We start from the raw sequence: 15993 nt of genomic DNA, 5'->3' as shown, positions 1-15993 counted from the left end.
CCCGTTTTGAAAATAAAACACTAGCCATTAATGCCCATATTCAAAATTTATTCAACCTAGAAAAAATAAACAATGAGTTCCCAAAAGAAATGCGAAATTTAATAGATAATTACAAAAAAAAAAAAAACGCTAATAAAAGGCTCACACACGTCTGGTGTGCGAGGCAGTTGTTAACATGAAGAGATGGTGCAGGTGCACCGGTGTTTGTTTACACATTATGTTTTAGTTACTTCATAAAAGTATTCTACCTAAGGTTTTATCAATTTACCTTTTTAACATGCAGACCACTATGAATTAACCAAGTGAACCTTACCAGAGACAAATACCTCTTGTTTTAATCTTCTCATTTTTAAAGTTAACACTTAAAAAGTGAAATATGTAGAATAATTTTGAATGGGTATATAGATACTGATACATCAGGGGTTCCCATCCCCCTCACCAAGAGCAATAGCGCACCCCTTCCTTCAAAGTAAATCCCAAAAAAAACAAAAAAAAAATGATACAAAGAGAAAAAATCTTAAAAAAATCCCCCTAAACATTTCAATTGCACAATTTGAATTGTAACACTCCCCCCCCCCACCTAGATACATTACATCCTGGGCAGACCCCCGACAAATATTAAGTTTACACATAAATAAACATTAAATACCTGGCATTTTGTTCTTCAAACAGTGACAAAAAAAATAATAATAAAAATGTAGGAAATTGCTTTTCTAAGTTTGCTATTAGCCTGAGAGAAGAATTGTGCCTTTCTAGAGAACTGCCCATACCTACCAAGTGATGTAAACATGAAAATTCAAATTTTTAGTTAGTCGCTACAGGCTGGTAGGCACTTAAGTTTAGTAGCACTACCCCCCCCCCCCCTAAATTGAACTCAAACCTTTTATTTATGCCCAAGAGTTTACACTTGCTAATTGTTGAGGATGTGGAACAGAAGAGTAAAACAAATAATTGCTTTTCTATCTATAGTGATATACAATACTCTATAAGAACTTGGAATCGATTTTAGATCACAAACAAAAACTGAAAAAACAGAAAGGATTTTCAGAAGAAAAAAAAATCAATTGTAGTAACAAATTATCTGTGGTCAAGTGAGTTTTTAAAAAAGTGGCCAGTTGAGTAGTCTCCCAAGTACTAATTGGTGAGTGATAATTTTTTGGTGATAAAATATGATAAGTTTTTGATTGGTGGTGAATTTCTTTACTTTTCCACATTTTTTTTTTATATGTTATCTGGAAAATTTTTAAATATATTTCTGCCGTGGGCAGGTATAGGGCAGTAACTACAATTTTATCATATTTGATTTTTTGCATCTATTGCATGTTAGCTTAAATGTACAAGCTTGCTTATTTGGTTTCAGCTGGAAAACAAAAGCGCACAAAAATGTCTCATACCAACATTTTTCTACTGTTAGTATTGAAACCAACACATATTTTTTCAAATATCTCGAAGACTTATTTCTGCAGATACAGCCATTTACCTGCCCATGGCAGATTTATATGGGTTCTGGAATACACAATTTATCTTAATATCAGGTTGCGGCCTTGGGTTAAAAAAGGTTGGCCATCACTGTTTAAATACCAAATTAGTTACTAAGTGTTTTTATACAAAAAAAAAAGAAACTGAAAAAAATGTAAGAACATTTTTAAATAAATGCAATTAAAACAAAATATAATTACTTATTATTGATGATAAATTGTCCACCACCAGCTGCTCCAGCAGGTAAATATGTGTATGTTGTACGAATATTTATCATATTAGCTCTTTTAGCCATTTCATAGCTTTGCTTTGCTAGTCTCTTTTCTTGCTTTGTCAATTTCAAATCTTTGCGATCCAACAAGAGGGATTCATGCTCAAATGGTTCCTAAAAAAGATATTTAACTTTACTGCACACCATAAACCATGTAAATTTATTAACTGAATTACTTATGCAGCGCCAGAGTTAATTCTCCTCTGCCAGTAAATTTATTTCATCATTATTGCCCCAAATTTGAAGACTATCTTGGAAAGTCATTTTTAAATCAATATGATCATTCATTTTTTTGGTGATTGACAGAATAATATTGTATATGATAGAGATTTTTCTGAGAAGAAAAATTGTTTGTGTGTTAAATTTCTAAACATATATATAGAAAATTTTTGTATGAGATATGGTATACCAAAGAAATTGTCTAATTTTAAAGATTTATAAATACATGACCTTGGAAGCAAATATTAATTTTCAAAATCTTCATGTGTAGTATCATTAGTCATTGTTGCATTCATAGTTTTTTAGTTAGCTTCAGTTTGAATTTTAAAACATAAGTGAAGCACCTCTTAAACATTTTTGAAGGAACTGTAATAAAAAAGTGTATAATTGAAAAAAAGCTATAATAGGTATATATGTTAATATGTATTAAACTCTGCAAGGACCAATTTAAAATATATATATAAGAGAAAAGTATAAATGGTGCTTCATTGTATGTGAAAAGCAAGTACAGCAGAGTGTCGAAAATCCGAGGTAATTGGGGCTCATGCCAGCTCGGGTTATTGAAAACTCAAGATTTTTTTTTTATCCAGATAATTCTTCCAGATTAAAAATTTAATTCTTTTCAGATGGCATAAAGAAGAACACCTTTTACGTCCTCACACACACAAAAAATGTCTTCGCAAAAAATTTATCACTGAACTGTCAACATAAATTTCACTTTTTAATTACTTCTAAACAAATTTTGATCTGAATTTGAATTTTACTTCTAAAATCATTGTTTCCACTTTTTGCACCTTTTCTTCTGCTTTTGAGGTTATTGGATGTCTTGTATGCTGATTGTCTTCAACAGCCTCTTATCCGTTTCGACCGCTTGCAGTCTTTAAAGTTACCACATTATTGCCGTGCAACAGTTTTAACATTTCATGAGCTCTTTTGCAACTTAAAACAAAATTTAGTGTTAATGCATTGTTCGAAATCCATGTTGCATGACAGACACGATAAACTCGACCTCACTCTAGAGGCTCTGGCACCTGACTGCAACTTTGAACGCGTTACAAATTGTCCCTGCTAGTCTCAGATGATTACGTTACTGGAAAAATCACAGAATATGGATGTAACTTCAGCAGTGCTGCTATAAAAATTCATTCATCGTACTTTTTGATCACACCTCGTATATAAAAATATTTTAGTCTGAAAGCAAATAAATGATGTTAGTTTATGTTTTAATATTCTCATTTAAATAACTAAATTTTTTTTAATTGAAATAGAAAATAAAAGAGCAACATAAAAATAGCAAAGATTTTAATTACTTCAGTTATTCAAAATAATTGAAAAGCAACTGACACAGCATTCAATGTCTGTTAAAGTATTTGTTTGATGTTGTCATGTTTTCCAAAATATAGATTCTTTTTTTTTTTCCAAGGTAGAAATTTTAATTGCAATAGCAAAAATCTTCTACGAAAAAATTTTCTATCTTACAAAATAGGTCAAAATTTTGAAGACCAAATAATGCTAGTAAAAGAAACAATTCCTAGCAATATAAGTGTTTACTTCATTAAAAATTACTTTTCAATTTAATAATAATACTTCTGCATTTGTCCTAGAACTAGGTCTAAAGAGTAGCAGGTAATGAAAAATAGAGATTTGAAAATAATAGTTGATTCACTAACTCTATTGAATTTGCCACCAATTTCATGAAGGAAATTGAAGCAAAATCCTTTGAAACACAAATTTTGAGTAACTCAGCAATCAGTGAGAAGAAGCTCAAATCTCAGCAACTCACTGCAATAGGCGGTTAAAAAGACACAAATTCCTAGGATTGTCAGGAATTTTAGTAAAGTATCAAAGCATGAAGCTTAATTTTTGAGAAAATAATGTTTTAATTCACATTGCACATGCTATTTTCTCGATCTCAAAAATCAAGTGTTTTGCATTTCTGTTGCACTTTCAGCACCCTTAAATAAAATTAAGCATCTTTCAGGGCCCTCAAAAACAAAATTAAAACTAAGCACTTTTCAGCATTTTTTCAGGAGAGTATGAACACTATTGAAGATCATTTTCATATTCAATGCTTAAAGACACATAAAATAATGAATAATCAGAATATGAAAAAAATTTGCAAGATAGCGCAATCAAATATTTGTAACGACACTTACTTTGCTCAAACTAGGACTCATTTCAGAAACTAAATACTTTAAAACTTTGTCAGAGTATGAGGCAGCAAATTTAGACAGTTCTGAAACTGGGCCATCATCTTCATCATCCTGTATCAGAGTAGTTACATCTTTCCAAGTGAAATTGCTTTCAGGATTTAATTCATCCACAACTCGATCTGCCCATAGAAAGCAATAATGATAAGTATTTACAAGAAATACAACTAGTTAGCAAAGAGAAAACCAGGGATCCAAACAGTTTTTGATTGAAAGCAATTGACACCTTACTGGTGACCTTAGGTAATAAAAGAATAAAAATTCTAAAAAGATAAATGGGTTACCAAAAGGGACTTCAATCTTGACCTTTAAAGTTTAAAACTATGGATGAGCTGATTAATTGGCAATAACTAGTGATGCGCCGGATCGTTAATAAGTAGACCCGCGGATACGGAGCTGGATCATTAGCGGCAAGATCTGCGGATACGGAACTCAAAATTGTTTTACCCAATTCAACTATCTTTGAGTAACATTTGTTACGGAAGGTATTCCCGTCAGAATAATGGCAGTTTTTTCAAAAAATGTCATATACGGCAAAACTATAATCAAGACTATGATTTACTCTTTAAAGAAATTTCCATTAAAATTAATGGAGAGTTGAGTGAAATGGGTCAACGCTCTGCATTAATGCTTAAATAGAATGTGAAAAAAATTTTCTAACTTGCTCGGTAGATGAAGGATACAACAGCAAGAGTGTAAAGCTGCTACTGGACAGGCTAGAAATAATTTTTTGCATTTTATTTCAGCATAAATGCAGCGATGACCCATTCCACCCAACTTACTCTGACAGAAAAAATAACAGAGCCGGGAACACCTTTACAAACAGTAAACAGAGAATTTATTTTTTAAGGCTGCCAAGAAAAACCAAAATGAAGAATAACAGAAACCCCAAATCAATAACAAAAACTAATATTAAATTTACAAAAAAAAAAAACATACATGTCCCAGAGAGCCAACATCATATTAAGATGAACTTTGCGGGTCATAACACACATTGTTAACAAATATGAAATGACAGCAGATACAAATTTTAAATCATTGAGCTTTTTCTCCTTATCTTCCGACTATGAAATCGCTACCAATCACGCGTATAAAGATTTAGAATTGCATTTAAAATTTACTTAACAAGATTATAGCTCCTACTTATATAACTTGGAAGCTCCAAATAAATATCAAACACAGAAAACTTCATTCTTGCAATTAGGACCAATATTTTTAACGTACGCGGGTAAGTTCTTACTACCATAATTGTGTAAAATGTAAAGTCGGTTTAAAATTAATATCTCTGGTAATTAAAGTTCTACAAAAACGAGGCCAAGCTAAGAACACTTTCGATCAAGTCCCTTTTTGAAAGAAAAAAAGTTATCAAAATTGGTTCATCTGTTTAGGAGCTACGATGCCACAAATAGACACACAGATACACCCTTTTAAAACTTATTACCCCTTCCTTTTTGTGACCGAGGGTACAAATTGACTTCTGAAATACCTTATAATTTTAACAAATTAATCAGCTGATTTTTTTTTATTTAATCAAAATCACTAGTGATTAGAACAATGGTTCCCAATATTTTGAGCCCCTTTTTTCCCTCTAGAGATTCACTCTGACATCCATCGCGCCCTCCCCCCTTCTTCCTAAAAAGAACCATCACTTTGCACTAGCAAACAGATGTTATTGAATACATAAATGTCTAACTTAAGTAAAATGTACATGATGAAGCAATCATCAATGACTCTTAAATAAAATTTAAATAAATAAATAAAAGTACTTTGTTTTTTCATTTCTTTCTTTTCTAAACGAATCTATTTGAAGGGAAACACTTAACTAAGATCTTTGAAGTACTTATCAAAAACATAAGAAATTTTTTTTATAAAAGTTTCCTTTATAAACTGAAATCTTAGGGAATGAAAAACACTTGACTAAAATGTAAGAAAAAAAAAGAAATTAAAAATTTGAATATTCATTAACTTGACTATTACTTTGTAAAAATAATAGATTGTTTCTAGAAAAGAACTGGGTTTTTTCCGATGCGTCAAAATGTCCAGAAATCTTACATCATTAATAAAGGACATCATTTACAACTTGTTACACTTTTATAAAATATAATGAAATGGTTTTTAAGAACTGAACAAAGCACATTTTTTTCTACTAAGACATCATCCCTTTTTACTCCCCAGGTAGCATATGCAATGTTTATGAAACATAGTGTGCTATAGTAAACTCTTGATTATCCACGGAGTAGGATGGCACAGTAACCGAAGATAAGCAAATTCAAGGACAAGCAGCAAAATAAGTAAAAACAGAACTAGTGTATGCAACAGCTTTAAAAATCAGTAACAGTTGCATACATTTGAACTATAGTTAAAATGATTACAGTGTAAGTAAAAAATGAATTTCACCTAATTGCAAAATGATTACACACATACGTAAGCAAAACCTGCAAACAGAGATATTAAAGCAGATCAAGCTATTTCACACTAAAAACATATTGGGGAAATTTTTGAGCAAGACTAGTTCAATCACTCACTTAGTTCTCATAGTGTAGATCTAAAAAGTGAATAAGTAGTGCAGATCTAAAAAAGTCAGTAAGTAGTGCAAATATGAAGTCAGTAAGTAATGTCTATCTAAAATGTCAGTAAGTAGCATAGATTTAAAAATTTTGTAAGTAGTATAGATCTAAAAAGTCAGTAAGCGGTGAAGATCTAAAAAGTCAGTAAGTAGTGCAGATCTAAAAAGTCAGTAAGTAGTGCAGATCTAAAAAGTAAATTGTATAGATGTAGTGTGGATCTAAAGCAGTAAGTAGTGTAGACCAAAATATCAGTTGTGTATATCTAAAGCAGTACATACTGTAGATCTAAAAATCCAGTTTCAATTAGTCAGGTTTTGCTGACCATGGAAGGTTTGGTTTTGAAAGTGAATGGCAGCAGATAATCGGGAGTTTACTGTACTTCAGTCATTAGATGACCTCCTGCCCCTCCACCCCCCAAGAAAAAGGTCTGAAAGGAGCATTTAAGATAAATAGAATGAGGTTCTGGGATTACCAGAAGTGAAGAATATTTACTAGGGTGTCCCCCCCCCCCAAAAAAAAGAAATTCGATTTTTTAAGTTGCACACCCTCTTATATTTTTCCTTTTAGGTTAAAACAATTTTTAAAAAAGTATCATTAAAAGCAACCTGTGCCGACTTGAGCCCGAAAGTGTTAACCAGCCATGTGTACAAAGCAGAATCAAATTTTTTTGTTTGGGAAGTTCGAAATTTCATGTTGATAAAATGTTGTATCTATAGCCCCACTTGTACCACAAAAATATTTATCCAGATTAAAAAGTATTTAGATGTCCAGCAAGAGGCCAATAATTTATAATTTTCTTCAAAAAATTGATTTTTTATTTATGTTTCAAAAAATTACATATACATTTAAATGAAATATCAAGTGCAAAAACTATTGGCAAACACATTTTCAAATTAAAAAAATTAAATTAAAAATCAACACATTTAAAATGAAAAATTGAACTTACCCTTGAAAAAATCCATTTTGAGTAATATGTGGGAGACTCAAATATTGCAAGAGAGCACAAATTTCTATTTAATGCTAATTACTGACTTTACTGTTTATGTTTTTCAGCTTGATAACTTCTTAAAACTTACCTTATATATTTTTTTAAATGAATAGAAAAAAATAAATTACAGTTGCCTCTCTATTTAACGACTTTCAAGGGACCACAAAAAATCGTTCTTAAGTAGAATTCGTCCTTAAATAGAATGCTTCTAAAACTACAGTGGAGCATCCGGGACTGAAAAGTTGACATTAAATAGAGAAAGTCGTTAAATAAAGCGCCGTTAAACAGAAAGTCAACTGTATTTGAAGAATTACAATTTTTAGGCCTCGTGTTAGACACCTAAATATTTTCGGGGCACATGTGGGACAATGGAGGCTGTGATTTATTAACATAAAATTTCAAACTTAAGAAGAAAAGAAAATTTTGATTCATCCTAGTACACAGTGCTGGTTCATCCAGTCAGGCGCAAGTCGGCATGAATTGTCATTGTTCAAATTATATCACACTTTTTTGACAATTGTTTTGACCAAAAAGGAAAAATATAAGCGCATGTGCAACTTGAAAAATCGGCTTTCGCTTTTTCTTTTGGAACACCCTAATAAGATACTATTATACCACTTTGCAAGAAATAAATACACTAAAATTGGTTAATAGAAATGCTCATCAAAATACAGTAGCACCCTGAGTAAACACTTACCATACTGGAGAAAAAATGTTAATCAGGGGTCGACAAAATTCATTAAATACTACTGAATAATTTGAGTAGAAGTACATACAGTATGCATTCAGTAAAAGTTATTTAACAATGAATTAATTGAATGAAATTTAAATTTTACATACGATCTGACAAAATAGCATAGTTTCAAATCAGCTAGGTTTAAAATTTCGATATTTTTTGCCAGCCACATATTTTTTGTTTTAGTCTCAGAAGAGACCTCTCAATCACTGAGACTCAAAAAGTGCTGTTCATGTAAATTATATCGGCTAGAGAGGGGTTTTTAAGTCATTTGCTCCTTTCATTGCAGCATCAGGCATAAATGCAAATCTGAATTTGACTTCCAAAATCTCACTTTTGCTGTATGACAATTCAGAAATTGCTGAGATAGGATTTTGATCTTAACCAGTGAATTTTTCAAAACAGAAATCTATATCCCAAAAATCATAAATGTTTATTGTATTAACCTCTTGATCAGACTTCCCATGCTATGTGAATGAAAATCTACATTTAAAAAAAAACCACTCAACAACTCTGTATACAACGCCTCAAACTCCATCTTTTTCCTGGAATTTTTTAGCAGGCAGAACAAAAATAAGTTACAAAAAAAGGTTTAAATTATGTTTTTGGTTTGAAAAGAAATATAATGTACAATTTTTTATGGAAAAAATTATAAAACTAAGCTGGTATTATGTGGATGAAAAGTTTAAAAGCAGAATTTTTGATGAACATAACTATATAATGTAGAATAATAATCATTAATTAATATATACAAGGGTCATTCAATAATTAAAGAAGCACAAATTGGTGTGGGGAAAAAACTGTTGGTAGTACAACTTGGATGCAATTGGGATCTTAAGCTAGCATCATTAGGATGAGTTCTAATTAGCTGATTGATCATCACTGCTGTTTATAACCTCAAAATGGAAGTTAAAATATGTTGGTCCTTCTTTAAAATTCCACATCAGTTGAACAATGTTTAGGGTTTTTGTTCTTTTGTTAAATTTTTTTATTGCTGAAGTAAAAAAATCTGTTAATTTATACTCAAGAAAGACTGAACTTTATTGTGAAAGTTGTATGCAACGTGGAAGTTTTCACAAGTGGGTTGTACAGTTCAAAAGTGGTCAAGAATCACTGTCTGAAGAACACTGTTCTTGGTCAGCCGATTGAAGTTCCAACTTCCTACCCTTAAACTCCAATTGTAGCATACAATTAACAGCCATTACTACTCAGACATGCTTTTGCAGAAGGTGAAGCCAGCCATGAGAGAGAAAAGTCACAGATTTCAGGGATGCGATTCTCCAATAAGACAAACATACGTTCTCACATTGCTCAATTAACACACAATACCATTGATAAAGTGATCTTGGAGGTACTGCCTCATCTACCTCATAGCCTTGATTGAGCACTCTCTGGATTCCATTTGTTTGGTCCACTGAAAGAGGCATTTCATGAAAAATAGCTCCAGGACAATGAAGATGTCCAGAAATTTGTGGAAAGTTGGCTCCAACACCAAGACAAAGAATTCTTTGCAGCTGGTATAAAAAAACTAGTAACTTGTTGAGACAAGTGCGTAAATGTTAATAAGGATTATGTTGAGTATGAAAAGTGTAGAAATAAATGGTATTTTCTCCAGGTCCGTTTGCCTTTTTAATTATTGAATGACCCTTGTTCATTAAACATAGATTATCTTCAAAATAGGTAGATAAATTATTGAGAAGTTCACTTTTTGCTTTTATGGACATATGATTGAAAGCAAAAGACATAGTTTTCTAAAAATAATGTTTACCCAATGTGTATATTCTTTTAGAGCTGCATATAGTTTTGAGTTTTGTGTGCAGATATTTTATATTTTTTATCCAGCTCAAGTTGTGAATTGAGAAAGGTAAAATATGCAGGAAGAAATAACACTAACAGCATTGAAGAAATTCGAGATCAATGAGAAAAAAAACAAATTACGGGAACATGTTAAGTGCAGGCGATGATTAATCAAGGTTCTAATGTACTGCAGGTATATATTCAAACACATATTAATCTTTCAGCATTAATATTAATTTTCATAACAATGTTCAACAGTCATGATACTTATTTAAAAGCAATTTTCACAGGAAATACATCTACCTGACATTCCTTGCTTATTCACTTGCCGGTCATAGATGCGTTTTTCTAAGCTGTTATCGGTGACTAACCTATATATATGGCACTGCTTCTTTTGGCCATAACGATAAATTCTGCAGACTGCCTAGAATACAGCAAAAACAAATGAATTTATATAAATTACTAAAAAATAGTTTGAATAACATCATGTATATTGTGTTAGACAATGTAAATCTTGAGACATGAGTACAAAAGAAAGTGATGCTAGGTATACTCAGATGTCAATATTACAAATTCTCATTACATAATCTGTAGAAGAATTTAAATTAATTTCTGAAGAGTTTGCTTTCAGAGGAAAATTTTTCAGAAGTTTTGGAGGAGAGGTAACAAAACTTGACAAAACAAAATACTTCCACCATAAACTGTTGAGTTAGAAAAGAAAACTTCTGCAAATAAATGACACCTAAACCTCTCAAAATCATTATTCAGGTTTTAGTTCTTATAAGAGGAATTCCAATATTTGACAGCTAGATAAATGCATTAATCATACTCAAAAGGTAAAACTCATTCAGGGATTCAAACAAAAATTCTCTATGTAATATGTCTCTCAACGGAGCTGTAACTGTTCTCTTTGTCTCAATGAAGTTATAATAAAAATGTTTTCTTAACTTGGTTAACACAGTCTTATTTTATTTCCATGCCCATCTTAGTTTTGGCACATTGTCTCACAAGTCATATGTTAATCAAAAACTTGTATGTACCCTTTTTCACAACATGAAATTTTGAGTTAAGCGAAGGATTGTGGACATGTTCCTAGCATTAGTCGAGACTCCACTGTATATACATGTCTTATCGACTCGTACCTCCTAACCATTCTCGAAGAGATGTCTCACATATTTTAACAGGACAGATGCTACAAATAATGATTTCTACTGAAAACAAATCGTGAATACAGGGTAAATGACTAGGAAAGCATCCCTTGGGTAAGTCAAGCCTCGACTGTACTACAATTTCTACATTATCCTTTTTTTTTCAAAACAATATTTCAAAATTTTATTCAATTTTTGGGAGAACATTTTCACACTATCTAATATTATAAAGCTGAAGAGTTGGTTTGTTTTTTCGAACACACTAATCTCAGGAATTACTGATTTGAATTGAAATAGTATTTTTGTGTTGAATAGTTCATTTATTGAGGAAGGCTGTAGGCTTTTTTTTTAATCAGATTGATCAAAATATTTGTAATTGCAAATTAAATTTTTAATTAATGTTTATTTCTATGAATTTCTTATAGAAGGAAGAGTAAGTTTAGTTCTATGAATTTGCTCATCCAGAGGGTGCTGACCGACAATGTCGATAGCTGCGAAAAACCATGCCGTGCTGCTCAAACACGAACGTCACTGTTGTGGTCAGCGAAATTATTTGTGAATGTTTTTTTTTTTTTTTTGATACTCAGGTACATAATTCGATTTTGTAGGATTTTTCTATCGAGTTTTGTTTTCCTTATTTCTTCAACATTTGTTTTTGTTCTTATAGTTGAAGACAGTTACTTATCTAAGTAAATAATTTGATTTGTAGTATTATTCAATTGCAACTGTTCTTTATACTGTTTTTAATGTAGTATTGTTTATTTGGCGAAACATTTTAAATTGCAGAAAAAAACGCTTCACCCGTTAAAGGGCACGGTTATGGTAGTGTGGTTGCTTGGCGTGTTAAGCGATGAACTATACAGTTGAAGGATTATTTTGAGTTTCAAAGCTACTGTTAATCTTTTTATGCGTTTTGGCGAATAGTTTTAAATTCCTAAGAGACTATAATAGGTTTTTTGAAAAAGAGTGTATGCATTTTAATTGAAGAAAAATGATCATTTCATATCAGTGGGGGGGGGGGGATTTTTTATTCAACAGACTTCCTTTTAATTCTTAGAACGGACATTGCCTAGTGAGTATTGCAAGTTGTTAATGAAGTTGTTACGATAACTTGACATAATTACTTATTTTACACTTACTTATTTTTTTATTATTTTTAAATTCTTATTAATATCAACCACTTAATCCAAGACTTTTACTCTTTATGAAAATGATAAGGTAATCTAAAAAGCACCAAGCTAAAGGTTAGGGTGCATATTTATCCAAGACAGAAAAATTAAGTTAACAAAATTAATGCTATTTTAACAATCAATTTTTTGTTTAAAAAAAAACCCTCAGAGCATGCTCATGAAATTTTAATAAATCAAATAAGTACAATAATGAAATAAGTGAAGGATTATTTAGCATAGGAGGAAATATATATGAACTATTAAGGTATATTTTGTATCCGAACAATTCTGAACTACGCATGTTTTTGCATTACAATTTAATAGTGGGAGAGGTGTGGGTACACTCAAGTTTCAAATGGATGGGAGATGGTTGATGAATGGTGAGCTTCATGGTTGGCCAAACTTAGGCAATGTCCGCTATGCAACCGTTACCAAACTATCTGCTACACCGTCTAAAAATTCCCAAATGATGGCCCATCGAAAAGATCCACGGTAGGGCCAACGTTGTCTCATCGTCGCATTTTGGACCCACCATTTCCCGCCCGTTTCTACCATTAGCCAACCCTTTCCCTACTGTGCCTGCCCTTTGGGCATTTGCCCCCATAAAAGTTAAAAAACTACCCTATGGGAATTCCCAAGCATCAATGGATAAATGCACCAAATTTGGGATAGATCTGACAAAACTGGGTTCTTACAAGAAGCTCCACCCCAAGGGTGGTTTTTCCCTCCATTAGAGGACCAAAACAGGGGAATTCCCGAGCGTCGAAGGACATCTGTGCCAATTTTGGATGAAAACAGGATTTTCATAAAGACCCTAAGGACCCCATGTGAATTCCTGAGCACCAAAGAACCTCTGAGCCAAAATTTGTAAAATAAATAAGAAAAACTTGATTTTTATTAGGAGAACCCCCATTAACGAAGCTGACCCTCACAGCCCCGTCCTGAAAACTTTCCTATGTGAATTCTTGAGCATCGAAGAACCTTGCTGTCAAATTAGAAAAAGATGGGACAAAACTTGGTTTGTTAGAAGAATCCCCCCTGGATTCCCCCCCCCCCCCCGCCTCCATAGAAGGATTACACTGCCTTGTGTGAATTACCGAGCATCAAAGGACCACTATGCCAAATTTGGGAAATATCCAGGATTTTTTTTTGAGAAAATCACTTATGAGGGGGTGTCCCCTCCCCCCCCTAGTGGGACGAAAACTGCCTTATGAGTTTATAGAACTGGACTAACATGCAGGCTTCCGATTTTTTTTCCTTGGATAAAAAAAACTTGGATGTAAACAAACACGACTTCAGTCAAAAAATCACTAATAACGAGAAGCATTGCCAATAGCCATAACGAAGAAAATTTGCCATCAATAACAGAATGCAAGAAGATGCAAGATATCGCACAATTTAGTAACTTTGCGGTGTGGACATACACCTTGCACAACATCATGCCGCCAAAGGTTCGTGAATCCTAGCTCAGACCACAAGACAGTGAGGCATATCCCCGAAGGCAGTTCTAGCTTTGACGCATTGCGATGTTTCAGCTTCGGCGGTCTTTTTGTGCATCACGATGCGTCATGATGCACTGCAGTACACTCGGAACTGCGACTTATGATCTCAGTACAAAAGAGTTGCCATCATAAAAGTTTGCCACTTTTGATAAAAATTGGACACTTTTGATAGTTGATGTTTTGAATTTTTCTGAAAATTTCAGATTGTGTTTGTTGTACTTTAAGAAAATGTTAAAATTCTTTTTTCTAAAATCTGATTTGTTTGTCCATTAGTAGAGGTCAAAGTTTAAGGTTGTGAATAAATAGAACAAAATGTATGATTCTTTTGCTTTAAAAGCAATCTGTGACTCATGCTATTTTTTAAAATGTGAATACTACTTGATACTAGGTACATGTTAGCATAAATAATTTAGTGACTCAGTCTTGGGCGCACGCTTTGGGAGCAAAGGTCAACTGAAAATGCTATTTTTGTTACTTTTTTTGCCTTGTTTGTGTCCAGATATCTGCTAAAGCCGGGAGTGATACTTGGATAAGAGTATAGAATGAATTACTCGCCATTGTATAGTACTCGGAAAAACAGAAAATAACTTAATTTTGCTTTGGTAACGTTATTTTTTGCTTTGGTAGTTTAACAGTCTCAAAGTTGATGATTTTCAAAAAAAAAAAAAAAATTTGAATTCTGAAATTTTGAATTCAAATTATGTTTTTCGCAATCACGAGTTTCGGAAGGACCCTACTCATTGGAGTTATTGTTTCCAGAAACAGCTTCTGTCCCCTCAAGCCTGCCCCTGATCTGGGCGGTTACGTTTGTATAGGCTAGGCTTGTGTTTGTAGGCGTGGCCAGGTTTGTGTGTGTACGTATATCTGCGTGAATGCTCAAAGGCGCGAGTGTATGTGTGTAAAGGCGGGTGTGGGTGTGTCAGTGTGTATTTGTGTAAAGGCGTGCGCATGTATGTGAGTGTATGAGCGCGCGTGTCTATAGGACATGCACACCATCGGATTCCGGAGGACAGTGGTAAGGACCAGAGGATGCGAGCTTGCAGAGGCCGATGGGGTGGTGGTGCTGCACAGGCACTTGGTCAAAGCTGAAAAAGGAACCACAACATCAGGGAGGGTCAAGTGAAAACAATTAGCAATCGTGATTGCTCAAAAAGGCAAGTATCAAGGTTAATAACTCTGTGTGCAAAGAGCCAATAATTTTGATACAGCTGTAGTTATAGTACATGTGGTGAAGTTTAAGGTCCTGGTTACAAACCCATGGCATCTAATCAACTTTATAAATTGCAGGGTCTCAAAGTTGATAATTTGAAACAAAAAGTTTTAGGTGTACATTTTAGTTTATAGTATTGCCGGCATAACAGCTTAAACAATGCAAAGCAGCTTTAAACTTTTTATTTCAGACTTAAAGCTCATCCTTCTTTGATAAGCTTTTTAAAAGTAAAAACGTGTTAACAAAACCATTTAAATATTAAAAACAAACAAATAAGTCAAGCTATGATGACATAGTTATTTTTCTTATGTGATACTTGAAAACAAAACTTTTCTCTATAGTATTATATACAGTATGTCAACCTGACCTTTCAAAAGCTTTACCAGGCTCAAAATATTCAAACAGAAAATATATTGCTGTTGTCTCATTATACCCACTTCTCCCCTAGACAGATTTAATTCTTCATAATACAGTTACGCGAACATCAGCTGTGAGGATAAGTTGCAGTAATGCAAATTTTATATTGTTTGTCTTCATTTTAGCTCCATGTAATACTTCCATGCTACATGTTACACATATGTTGCAGAAAATTCATTCATTTCTTACTAATTTAATATTAAAAAATACTTAGAGATTTAAAAATTAAAAGCGATTTAAAAAACAAAATTACCCTGAAATTGATATGGTAAATATTTAA

The 15993-nt window shown here is 32.7% G+C and overlaps 1 protein-coding gene across 1 annotated transcript in view; it reads right to left on the bottom strand.

Moving 5' to 3' along the window:
* LOC129218968 (uncharacterized) overlaps positions 1-15993 on the bottom strand; it is a 245497-nt gene that overhangs the window by 59609 nt on the left and 169895 nt on the right. The window contains exons 17-19 of the mRNA XM_054853288.1: positions 10571-10691; positions 4126-4301; positions 1680-1864 (exon numbers count right to left, since the gene is read on the bottom strand). Of these exons, the coding sequence (XP_054709263.1) occupies positions 1680-1864; positions 4126-4301; positions 10571-10691 (482 nt within the window). The remainder of the gene's footprint in view (positions 1-1679; positions 1865-4125; positions 4302-10570; positions 10692-15993) is intronic.

This window comes from Uloborus diversus, chromosome 3, assembly GCF_026930045.1.
Source record: "Uloborus diversus isolate 005 chromosome 3, Udiv.v.3.1, whole genome shotgun sequence".
Lineage (NCBI taxonomy): Eukaryota > Metazoa > Arthropoda > Arachnida > Araneae > Uloboridae > Uloborus > Uloborus diversus.
Note: the sequence above shows the minus strand (reverse complement) of the source record. Positions and strands in the feature narration are given on the sequence as shown.